Raw genomic sequence first — 12,460 nt, 5'->3', positions numbered from 1 at the left:
ATCTATATACCTATATCTATATCTATACCTATCTCTCTGTCTATCTGTAATCTATGTATCTATCTGTCTATCTCTCCACCTATCTTTGACTTATCTATCTCTCTCTATATATATTTGTTTATGCGTGTGTAGGAATGTAGACATCTCCATGTGTCGGTGTATGTTTGTCTTTCTCTCTTTTCTTTCTCTCTTTCCTTTGTATGTGCATGTCCAGCAGTCCCTGTGTACAAAGAGAAACAGAGGTAGAGCCTATACAACGAGATATCCACAGAAATCCCAAGAAAGAAACTAGGAGAAGGAAGAAAGAAAGAGCAATGGACAGAGACAGACAGAGAAACCGAGACAGCCACATAGAGAGAGAGTGAAGAGAGGACTCGTCCATATCAATTCTCCGCTCACTCAGTCTTCTTCTTTCTTCTCCCTGTTTCTCCTCCTTTCTTCATTTCTTCTTCTTCATTTCTTCTTCTTCTTCATTTCTTCTTCTTCTTCTTGTTCTTTTTTCTGTAGGTGCCTGCTCTTCAAGATGCGGTGGTGGTGCTTGGATACCCTAGGGGTGGAGATAACCTCTGCATCACTTCGGGAGTCGTCAGTCGCGTAGACGTCAATCCCTATGCGCACTCTAATACATGGTAAGCCACTCAGACAAAGACCAATGATCGAGAGATACACAGAGAAAGAGACTTTCCGATCTTCTTCTTTGAATATAAGGCGATCCGATCCTGTCACTGAGGGTGTCTCGCAGTCGGGCTTTGAGCAAGCAGAGGAGGAGGAGGCCTGTGGTCTCTAGGGGAACCTCTTTTTCTCTCCTTTCTCTGGATTGACTGAGAGGAGGTAAATAGTCTATCTATCCATTTCTCTCTCTATCTCCCTTCCGTCTGTGTTTAGATGTATATACATATGTGTATGCTTGCATCTCTCATCTTTTCTGTCCTGTCATATGTGGATGGCTATGTATATCTGTGTTGTATGTGTCTATGTACGAGTATATATATTCACATATATATACATATGCATGCATGTAGCTTTCTTCCTGTCTTTTAGATGCCTCTTTGCCCTCTGTATGTTTGTGTCCTCATATACATCTATATATCTACATATATATATATATGTGTGTATATATATTTATCTCCTACGTATGTGTGTGTTTTGTCCCTGTGTGTTTCACATATAGGTATAGATCGATTTCCATCCGCATGTCTCTCTATCTGTCTATCCCTAAATACGTAGACCCCCCCCCCTCCCCATACCTATCTCTCTCCTGTCTATCCTCTCCATCTCTCTGTATGCCGTCCTTTCATCCCTCCTGTCATGTATCGGTCTATCTATGGCCTCTCCTTATGTTTCTTTGGTGTGTGTGTCCCCTCCTTTCTTTCTTTCTTTCTTCAGCTTGTTGTCTCTTCTCTTCCTACAGGTCTGCTTAACATCAGGTGTTAAAGGATTCTCTTTATACTTACATATAGACAGCAGCCATACAGGGAGGAGAATCAGTGTGGATAACTAACTCCTGTTGCAACGGGGGGTCGTCTTTTTATATGGATTTGCAGTTTATCTTCTTCTTTCTCCTTTCTCTCCACTTGACTTTCTCCCTCGAAATCTTCCTCTCGTCTTCTCTCCTTTCCTATCTGTCTCGTGCTGTGGAGCGTGTTGGGCTCCTTTTCTTCTTCTTCTTTATGGACGCGCAGCTTTCATCGTTACTTACCTGATTCTTCTTCTTCTTTGTATGGTCATCTATCACCTCGAGAGTTTCTCGTAAGCCATTGTGTCTCTCTCCACGGGGGCAAGCTAAGTCTTAGAGACCGGGGGTGAAGTTGATCGTTTGAAGGAAAGCCTTCTCTCTCTCTTCTTTTCCTCTCACGGTCTTAAAGAAAGAAGTGCCGTAGTTATCTTTCTTGCATGTCTCATGCATTCAATCCATCATCTGTTTTCTTCTTCTTTGTCTCCGTCTATCCACCGATCGTTCGGGAAGCGAAAGAAAAGTATGTTTGTGTAGCGAAGCTGGTAGATTCTCGGCTTGTCCCTGAAACAAAGAAATACGCAAGAAAAAGGAATACAGGCTGTTCTTCTTCGCGTCTATACTTCTCCTCTTTTCATTCTCCCTTTAACTACCCGTATATAAGGCGAACCGTTCTCTATGTTGTTTTCTTCTTCTCTTTTTTCTTGATGTGAGAGACGGAGAGTTTTTATGTTTGCTTGTGGCCTTCGCCAGTCCTCTTTTTCGTCTTTTCTCCTCATATAAGACGACAGACAGCATGTCACTTGTGTCGTCATGTAGTACTACTAGTACTAGTACATTAGCTACAGGAGGTGAGAATCTTCATAAACCCACAGGGGTCTTTTTGACAGTAAGGAAAGTCGCTGTCCCCGATCAGCTCTTTTCTTCTCAGGAAGGAAGAAGCACCTTAGGGCCTATTCTTCAAAAGGCTAACTGTCCTTCATTATCTTTTTTCGTTCATTCTTCATCTCTCTCTCTTAGACGTTCTTGTTCTCCTACTTCTTCTTTGTCGACAACCCCGAACGCCTTTGCACGTCTTGACGAAGAGCCACAGGGGGAATCTTTTTCAGCCCAAGGTGAAGAAGAAGAAAGAAGAGGAACTGTGGAAGGAAACGATTCTTTTTATACATCGTCGACTAGATGTAATGAAGATCATAAGGATAGTCTGAAAGAGACTTCGCCTTCGCTTCTTCACAGTAGGTATTTTTGTCGTCATACAGACATCTCAGAGAGTCGATCATCCACCTCGGCACAAGAAGAGAAACAGACACCCGGGGAGGCAAATCAAGAGTCAGGAGAGAGAATAACCTCTCCGTCTTCTTCTTCTTCTGTTGCTGTAAGCCTCCGTGACACAATACACTCAAATATGAGTGCAGCGAATGAAGTTTTCCCTAAGAGTAGTTCGAAGAGCAACGGAAGTCGCCACGACAACAGGAGTTCGCCTCATCCCGACTGTTTTAAAGAAGCGACTCCGTTCTGTTCTTCTGTCGTTACCTCTTCTTCTTCTTCTTCTCTTTCTTTACTAATAGAGACGAAGTATCAGAATTCTCTTCATGATCTTCATCCATTCACTTCAAGAGACAGCAGGAGCATTGCATACAAAGAGAAAGTGGTGGGTGATCTTATCTCTTCATCGTCCTTGTCTTCATCCTCTCTAATCAACAAAGAGACTCCTACTCGCTCTTCTCCTATCGTTGATAGCGAACATACGACCAGGGGTCCTGTGACTCCCCGTCTATCTTCCTCTTCTTCTTCTTCTTGTCATCTTCATTCTTCTCTGTTTCAAGAAGGACACCAGGTTTTCTCATTGTCGTCCTCTTCTTCTTCTCCCCCTGGGCTTTCTTCTGCTTTGTCTTCATCTTGTAGAAAGAAGAGAGAAGAGCGTTCTTTCGGTCTTTCTTCGGCGATGTGTGAGAAAGCGAGGGTAGGAGGAGAAGAGGGAGAGAGAGAAGAAGAGAAGACGGTGAGGAGATCCGTTGAAAAAGAAGAGAAGGAGAAAAAGACAGAAGAGAAGAAGGACTGTTCTGCAGATGAACGAGAGGGTCTGAAGAGAGCGGGTGATCGGTCGTGTAAAACTGCAGTAGAAGAAGAGAAGAACAAGCAGGAGGAGAGGGAGAAGAAGAACAAGGAGAATAATAATAAGAAGAAAGACCACCTTGGTCAAGAAGAAGAAGAAGACAAGAGCAGCAGCATCATGGGTTGCAGTACAGATTCTCGAGGTCGTGACACACGGGATTTTCTCTCTTCTCCTCCTCTTTCTTCTGTTCATCGCCGGTCCCCGACAGGAGAGGGAGAACAAGGGTTACTCGATGATCATGTAGAAGAGAAGAATAGCAGAGATCAAGAAGAAAGAGAGAAGGCAAAGAAGAAGAAGGTTGAGGCAGAGCAGAAGGAGAGATCAGGAAAACAAAACGAAGAGATAGAAGAGGAGGAAGACGGTCATCATAGGAACAGAAGAATGAGTAGTAGGAAGTCTAGGAATCCGAGATATAGAAAGGATAAGAAGATAGAAAGGATTGACGAAGTGTTCAACCACGAGAAAGATTTGAAGGATGATAAAGAACAAGAAGAAGAAGATAGTGCATGCGCTTATTTACAATCTCTTGTTCGTATCTTAGCCCCTGAACACCGCCTCTCTGTCAACCTAAGTGAATCGGTAAGCTCTTTCTTTCTTTCTTTCTCACACTTTCTCAATCTTTCTTTCTCTTCGTACGAGGGGCGTTGGAATGATGTGTTAACTACCTTGCTCCTTGTTGCTGTTGCTTTCGAAGCCTCAGAAGGGAAAAAAACAGGAGGAGGATGGGAGAGAGAAGAGAAAGAAGTTCGGAGGTTGTCCGGTGGTTCTATTGTCTCAGCGGCTGTAGAAAGATACTAGGCTGATAGACAGATAGATGGATTGATCAGAGACAGACAGATAGAATAGAGATAGACAGATTAAATGAGATAGATGCAGAGATAGATAGATCCGTTATAGGTATCCTTCCTCGTTGTTCCTCCCTGTTGCATGTTTCTGCTTGTCTTGTGAGTGGTGTTGTATGATGCTGGGTTGTGTATGTATCTCTTCCTCTGGTCCTCCATCTCTCTAGCTTTTCTTTTTCTTCAACAGTCCCATTTCCTTAGGAGCAGTCGTGAGTACTGATGACTGCTGTCTCGTCTCTACTTCTTTCTCTCCTCTCGTATCTCTTCCTTTCCTCTCTCATCATATCGGGGGATAGCACGGAGCACCGGCAGAAAGGGAGGGGGTTGGTGGGTCGGGAATTTTGATGGAGTGATATGTTGAATCTTCTTCTTTTTTCTTTTTCTTCAAGGCTTTGTCCCCCTTGCAGTCGTCACGATAGAAAGCACAAGTCTGGAGCTTTGTTTCTCCCCGTCGTTTTCGTTGTCTATCATCTATCTTCAATCATCCTATCTCTCTTTCAGTCGTTCTGTGTTCTCTCTTCGCCTCGGTTGCATGCGTGCTTGCAGTATTCTTATATGCCTAAGCGTCAATTAGGCCGTCCAGTTCAATTCTCTACTCCTCGATCGAAGTTTCACTTCACTCAACTTTTTCTCAAAGGCCTCAAGTCGCAGGCCAATTCCCCTACTCCCTACTTCACTGTAAGTCAAAACACATACTTATCTACACATATCTCTATATCTTTATTCTATCAATCCATTGGTCTATCTATCTATTTATCTATCTTTAATCTATGAGATGTGCAGTGAAGAACTTGTTGGTTTGAATGAAGGCAGGAGAAGAAACGGATGATTCATACCTTCTCTCTTCTTCTTCTTCTGTCCCAGGCCTTCTTGCACCTCTCATTCTTTCTCTTTTTGTTTGTCTCTCGTCTTCTCTTTTCTTCACGTGGAGATGCACTAGGAATAGCAGAAAGAAAGTCGTTGTGTTTTCCGTCATTCCGCGCCTTTCTTTGTTTCTTCTCCACTTCATCACACACACCCTTCATTCTTCTCAGTTCTCCTCCTGTGTACTTCGGATATCTTCCTTGCTCCTCTTCGTAGTGAGAGAAGGAAGCTATGCTAAGAGAGAAGAGAAGAGAAGGAAGAACATCGGGTACTTCCTTAGTACCTCTTCTATACTAGGAGGTTTCTATGTCTGTGATCTTCCCTTAGAATGCGAGCAGCCATAGATCGATATAGAGAGAGGAGTCTTCTTGCTCTATCTGCATGCGTCTGTAGGAAGGAACTTTTCTTTTTCGTCTTTTCTTGCTTTTCTTTAGGTCCCGGCAGTCATCGATACACACTCCAGTTTGGTTCTAGCCTGTGGATCTCCTTTTCATTGGCCTGCTGGCCTGGCTGGGGCGATTGTCGAGGCCGAGGAGGAAGAAGAGGAAGAACAGGCCAATCGATGGAAGAGATGGGGGGGGGGTCGATGCTCTAGCGATGAGGGTTATGAAGAGGATAAGAGGCCATACTATGCAGGTGAAGATGATCGATCTCCTTCAGATGAATCTTTACAGAAGGAGAAACAGAAGGATGAAAGAGGAAGAGAACGAAGAGGAGGAGAAAGCGAAGGACAGCAGTCAGAAGGAGAGAAATGCCTAGATTCTTCCTCTCGTTCCTCCTCTTCTCATAGGCACCCTCATATGTCTTCTCATGGCGGAGAATCCTCGTCCGTCTCTTCTTCTTCTTCTGCTCTTTCGAGTCAGTTCATGGCTCAGTATCATGCTCGTAGGAGAAACGATGAGAGGGGGATGAAAGGCGAAAGAGGAGGAGACGAAGAAGAGGGATTTGAAAGAGACAAAGGAAAGTGTGGGTGTGACTGCCATAATAACCCTTCGTACAATCGTTCTTCTCTGCATCACCCCCATGAGGATGATAGAGAAACTACAGAAGGGACTTTTTCATCTACAAACGTCTCTCCTGCCTCTCTTACAGCCTATTCACATAGCAGCAGGATAGATAAAGAACGGCTTGCACTTGATGACCGAGAAGAAGAAAACGGAATGAAGAAGAGAACAGACGGAGACGAAAACAAGGAGATGAGTGACGGTCTATCTTCTTCTTCAAAGAGAAAGAAAGCCTCAGGCTTTGCCTTGGTCTCTTTCGTGTTTACTGGATTGAATGATCCTGAGGGAGGGACCGGGTGTATAGACAGCCCTCGAGGATCTGGTCTAGGCATTTCAGGTAGACATCGGCAAGGGAGTAGTAGTAGCGAAGAAGAAGAAGATGAAGAAGAAGAAGAACAAGCGAATGAAGAGGTTTCGATTGGAGGAAGGATGAGGAAGACAGACCTTTTGCTTTCTGAAAAGAAGAAACACGAGAAGAAGCTAAGCTCTCGGGATTCTTCAGAAGAGAAGGAGATGAAGAAGAATGGCGGTGATCGTGAACGGAGAAGGGTGTGGGAGAATGAAGAGAAGGATAAAGAAGATGAAAAGTCGCTTTTTTGTGAAACAAAGGAAGCTTCAGTGATGAGGCGAGAGGACGAGTCAGCGACAAAACAAGAAAGTGGGGGTGACGGGAGTCACCTGAAGATCTGTAGAGACAGCTGCTCTTCTCAAAGAGACACACAAGAGGGAGAGGACGAGATGCATAGGAGAGGTGCCGATAAGGATAAGAAGAACAAAGCGAAGAATGCCGATGACGACGATGGTGTCATAGATGATAAGACAGAGAAAGGACTAGGAGACAAAGAAGAAGGAATGGATGGTGGCTGGCTCATTGGGAAAGAAGAGAAGCGATTAAGAAAGAAGAAGAAAGCTCAACGACAGAAAGCACATACAGAAAAAAAGGAGGAAAAAGACGACGAAGATTCTCTCAATGGAGGGATGCCCAAGGGGACTGTCTCTCCTTCCTTACGATCGCCCCCTTGTTCTGAGGAGGCTGTGGGAGGGAAAGAAAGAAAGCTCGAGAAGGGAGAGAAGAAAACTAAGACACCCTTCTCACTTCAAGATAAACGAAGAAGAAGAGAAAGAAAGAACAAGGAGGAAGCAGAAGACGACGATCGATATAGTTCCTCACATCGGCCAATGATTGTTACAACTTCTGTCATATCCAATGATGCGTGGGAGCTACGTAAGCAGAAACTAGCTAACTCACTATCTAGCTACCTAGATCTCTTTCCTTGTCTCTTCGTCTGCTCTTCTTCTCACTCCATACAGTATACAAGGCGAGATTTTCATTGGCGCGCGAAGATAAGACATATCAAGTGAATCTTCTTCATCTTTTCTATAGAAAGACATGTGACTGTTCGATGATTCGATGCAATCTGAAGAGGTAGTGCGTACTGTATGTCTGGACATGTACCTATGTATAAATCTGCATGGAAGTATAGACGTATGGATTTCTATGTATGGATAGGTAGGTATGAGTAGCTGTGAATATAGATGCATATATGTGTATGAGTATGTGTGTACATCTCTTTCTCTGTCTTTCTAGTTCGTCTTTACATGTTTTGTATAGCTCGGATATGTGGAATAGACGGTTCTTTCCTTGTATATCTCCTTTCTTTCTTTCTTCGATGTCTAACGGGGGTTGAACACAGTCGTGATGATTCTTCTTCGTCATGGTCTTTCTTTCGTTCTTTTTCACTCTTTCTTTCTTTCTTTCTTTCTTCAATTGCTGCAGGTCGTATTGAGTATGGGAGTCACTGCATGTGCGGCCAGAGGGCGTATAATGAAGATCGTGTCTGTGTCGTCCCCATCACAGATATCCCAGAAATCGGAGGGCGAAAATCGACTAGAGTAAGAATGCCAAGAACTCTCTCTTCTCGTCTTTCTTCTTCTTCTTCTTCCTTTCCTTCTATGTAGAAACTTCCTTTTCTCTTTCTGTCTCTCACTTTCCCTCAGTCTCTCTCTTCCGATCTCTGTCTGTCTGTCTTTCTCTCCCGTCTCGCCGCGTCTCTTCCTCCCCAGCCACTCTCTCTCTGTTCTTTCTTTCTTCCGAGGTTTTCCTATTCTCTTCGCTTTTTGAGACATTCTGTATGTCCACTGTGGAGTTAACTATCCCGTGATGTTCGAGAGAAGTGCGGGACGAGTGAATGAATGAGTGAATGAACAGGTCAAACAGATTGGAGGTGTCGGAGTTCGTGACGTGTCCTGCTATTTTCAATTAAGAAGAGAGAAGAACAAAGAATTATGTAAAGTCAAACTTATTCTTGTTTCTCTGCTTCTTCTTCCTCTTGTCTTTTCGTGAGAGCAGAATAGACATAGGTCTTGTCTTGCCACTTCTTCGCATAGTTTCTACCTTCTTAACCTCACCCTTGTCATCATTCGGACTGACAAAGAAGACATCTAACCTCTCTTTATCTTCTATCTATCTTTAATCTAGCTATCTATCTATCTATCTGCGTTACATTGCAGTAGAAGGATTCTCAGGGAAACATAACATTCATGTTAGATATATACATCTCTGTATACATATATATCTCTTGCATGCGCCTGTTTTTTTCCTTTCTTTCCTTCCTTCACTTCTATCTCGTTAGGAGGGAGGTTTCACGATTGAATAATAGAAGGCGAGAGTGTGTATGTAATAGTGTATACATCTCCGTACCTACCCCCTTCGTCTGACATCCTATGTGGGTGTGTATGCTTGTGTGTGATGGTCTGTCTGTCTATACCTCTCACCTATAGATCTGGGTCATCTCTTTGTTTCTCTCTGTCCTTTCTTTAACTTTCCTCTCCTTCTTTTCTTTTTCTTCTGTGTATGTCCTTAGGCGGTCTTTTACGCGGTGTATGATGGACATAATGGAGAGGAGGCTGTGAATTTTGTTCAAGAGAATCTCCATCGAAATATCTTCCGACATAAGGCCTTTCACTGTCAGTTTCTTCTAGACTTCTTCTTCTTCTTTTGCCCTCTCCTCTTCTCTCTTCATCTCTTTCGTCTGTCTTCTCTTTTCTTCATCTTCTTCTTTTTCCTTTCTCTTCTTCTTGTCCTTTATCCTGAACGTTTCTTCTCTGGCCTTCCTCCGTTGTCTTGAAGTTACATATCAATCGAAGTGCCATTGGTATCTCTTAATGTGTCCTCTATGTAGGTCCCTACCATGTACTTCTCTCATGTGGGTTTGCCTAGAGATGTTTGTATAGATCTCTCCATTATCTTTATTTGTATCTTCGCACGTCTCTATCTGATCCCCGCATGCACAGGCTTCACGATGACGATGAAGATGAGGAGGTGCGAGAGTAGTCATCCTATTAGGAGTAGGAGTGAGAAGCTTCGTGTTTGTGTCTGTCTGTCTGTCATTCTCTTCTTGCCTGCGTCCTTCATTATTCCAAAACGACGACATGTTGCGTGTGCAGCAGAAGTCTTCTCTCATTTTTTGGGGGTTCTAATGGACTTTCTCTCACTTTCTCTCTTTCAAGGCTTGAATTTTCGAGACCTTTTTCGTCGTCTTCTTTTCTCTTGTTCAGCAGTACTCCCTGTCTTTCTTCATCTCTCCTAACCCTTTCGTATTTTCTTTCTTCCTTTCTTTATCACTTCTTTCTTCTTCGATTTCTTCTTCTTTGTGTCTTGCTGTTTCTAGTCGATGTTCCTAAGGCGATAAGAGCAGGGTTCCAAGCGACAGACAACGCCCTCAAGTCCATGGTATGGGAAAGGATACGGAATGAAGGCTTCGATGACCAGGATATTGTAAGTTTCTTTCTCACTCTTTCTTTCAAATCTTTCTTTCTTTCTCTTTCCTGTTAGGAAGGAGAGAGAGGGAAGAGGAGAGGAGAGAAGGGGAGGGGAGGGGAGGGGGGGTACCAGTGAAGATTGGAGCTCGATCGTTTCCTCTCCTTTTCTCTACGGGTGTATGTATATATATGTCTGTATGTATGAAAACGTATGTATCTATGCTATGTTTGTATGAATACATACGTTTCGATGTATATCTATGTATGTATGTATGTACGTGTTTCTTGTGTCTGTGTGCCTGTCTTTTGCCTACATCATCGTTATCCTCTCACTCGCTCACTACCCGAGAAAGAGAGAGAGATGCTTCTCTCTTTGCTCTGTCTCTTCTCTGTTTCGCTTGGCTTGTGAAGAAGGGAAGAAAGGAAGGGTGTTTCATCTCTTTCTTGAGCTGTGGTGTATCTGCACCTCATGAAATCAGTGTCTCCTTCACCTCCAAAGAAAAGAGCATGAGGAGAAGACGCTTTGGATTCTTCTTGTTCCTTTTTTCCCTCTCATCTCCTTTCGCATTCATCCTTTTCCTTCTTTCCTTCGTTGTTTTTCCTCGTCTCTTTTTCAGTCGCCTTTCTCAAGCGGTTCGACTGCATGCACGGCTCTTGTTAATGACAGTCAACTCTATATCGGCAATCTCGGAGACAGGTGAGGAAAGACAAGAGGAAAGCAGACCTATCTATCCATATATCTATCTAACCTCTCATTCTCTTTCCCTTTCGTTGTCCTTGAGGCTTCCTCTTGAAAGTGATTCGATCTCTCCTAACGTTTCTTCTCTTTCTTTTTCATCCACCTCTGTCTTTGATCTCTCCTCCTCTTCGCCTTCACCTACTCTTGTTCTTTCTTCTTTTCTTCTTTCTTTGTGTTTCAGTCGTTGTGTTCTATCACGTGCTGGTCGGTCGCACTTGATTACTTTAGATCATTCTTGCCGAACCAACGCAGACGAGCAGCAGAGAGTTCGAGAAGAGGGAGGTCATTACGATACCGATGGCTATCTTAACGGAGCTATAGGTGTCTCAAGAGCCTTTGGAGCTTTTGATAAGAATGAAGGACATAAACTCTCTGGTTTATCATGCGAACCGCAGATACACCGAGAAACGATTAGAAGAGGTAAACAAGACGGTGTTCTATGATCTGTCTTTCTATCTTCTTTTCTTCCTTTTTCACTCCTTGTTTCTTTCCTTCTCGCCAGTTTCTTTCTTTCTTTCCTCTGCTGTTTGGTGGTCGTCTTCATCTGTCACGACAGAGAGGATAGAAGGGAGATACAAATTACAGACATGTTGCTACTTCAGACAAATTCTTACATATGGATCTATACAAAGATATCCATTCGCTCTTTCTGTCTTTCTTTGTCGTGCGGAATAACGTGAATGACGTGCGACGTTTGCTGGTGGCGGTGGCCGTGGTGTGCGGATGGGGCGTGTGTGTTCTCTGTTCATATTTAGATAGATATCTCCATCAGACACTACGTCTACTTTAGTCTATCATTTCTTCTTCCTTGTCTCCGCTACTTTCGTCCTCACCTTGTAGAGAACAGGAGATAGCTAGTTAGCTAGGGAACTCCAAGCATAACTGGCTGGCTGACTGTCTCGGCAAGCGTTATCCTACCGATCTATCTCATCATAGAAGAGTAGAAGAAGAATTCTTCCCGTCTGTCTCTTGTTTCTTCTAGTCTGTCTGTCTATCTACATTACACACAGGGTGCCCCTCGCTCCCTTTCTATTTGCTCAACCGCATTGCATACCAACGGCTAAAACTCCCTCTCTCTCTCTCTCGCTCTCTTTCTCCCTCTCTTTCTCCCTCTCTGTCTCAGCACGGGATGTTCTCCCAGTCTGATAAAGTAAGAGTGTAAACCGCCATCCCAGTGACCTGCCCTTCACCTCAGGCTCTTCTCTTTCTCTTTTTGTTCCTCTCTCTCTCTAGATGTATGGATGTGTACATAGGTTGCTGTTGTCTGTCTGTGTACCTGTTTGTCTTTCTGTTCGTTTGTTTCTTTCCCATTCATTCTTTCTTTCCTTCTTTCTCATTCATTCTTCCTTTCTTTCTTTCTCATTCATTCTTTCTTTCTTTCTTATTCTTTCTCTTTCTCATTCCTTGTTTGCTTTTTCAGAAGATGAGTTTATGATCATAGCATGCGATGGAGTGTTTGATGTGATAAGTTGTCAAGAGGCCGTGAATTGTGTGAGGAACCACCTAAGAGAAGGAGGGACCGCTGAAGGCGCCGCGAAAGCTTTATGTACATTTGCGTATGATCGTCGTTCTTTAGACAACCTATCAGCAGTTGTGGCAGTCTTTCAGTCACCTCAAGGCTTTCTTCAACAGCAGAAAGAGAACATGATGCTACGAGCAGGAGGAGGAGGAGGGGGAAGC

At 43.6% G+C, this 12,460-nt stretch overlaps 2 protein-coding genes across 2 annotated transcripts in view; both read left to right on the top strand.

Moving 5' to 3' along the window:
- The window catches only part of CSUI_010046 (serine protease), a gene marked incomplete at its 5' end in the record, with an annotated part of 1,658 nt that extends 1,023 nt beyond the window's left edge, over window positions 1-635 (top strand). Inside the window, one exon of the mRNA XM_068070153.1 lies at window positions 508-635. Coding sequence (XP_067917870.1) covers window positions 508-633 — 126 coding nt within the window. The remainder of the gene's footprint in view (window positions 1-507) is intronic.
- A 754-nt stretch (window positions 636-1,389) lies between these two features.
- On the top strand, window positions 1,390-12,457 carry CSUI_010045 (protein phosphatase 2c domain-containing protein; the record flags this gene model as incomplete). Its single annotated transcript, XM_068070152.1, has 9 exons — window positions 1,390-4,148; window positions 4,958-5,089; window positions 5,710-7,504; window positions 8,057-8,172; window positions 9,144-9,246; window positions 9,951-10,057; window positions 10,659-10,738; window positions 10,962-11,200; window positions 12,201-12,457. Coding segments are annotated over exons 1-9 (4,728 nt in total), but the record flags the coding sequence as incomplete, so codon positions are not given.
- Window positions 12,458-12,460: the final 3 nt, after the last annotated feature.

The sequence above is a fragment of the Cystoisospora suis genome (assembly GCF_002600585.1).
Source record: "Cystoisospora suis strain Wien I chromosome Unknown contig_6599, whole genome shotgun sequence".
In the NCBI taxonomy this organism is placed as follows: domain Eukaryota; phylum Apicomplexa; class Conoidasida; order Eucoccidiorida; family Sarcocystidae; genus Cystoisospora; species Cystoisospora suis.
Note: the sequence above shows the minus strand (reverse complement) of the source record. Positions and strands in the feature narration are given on the sequence as shown.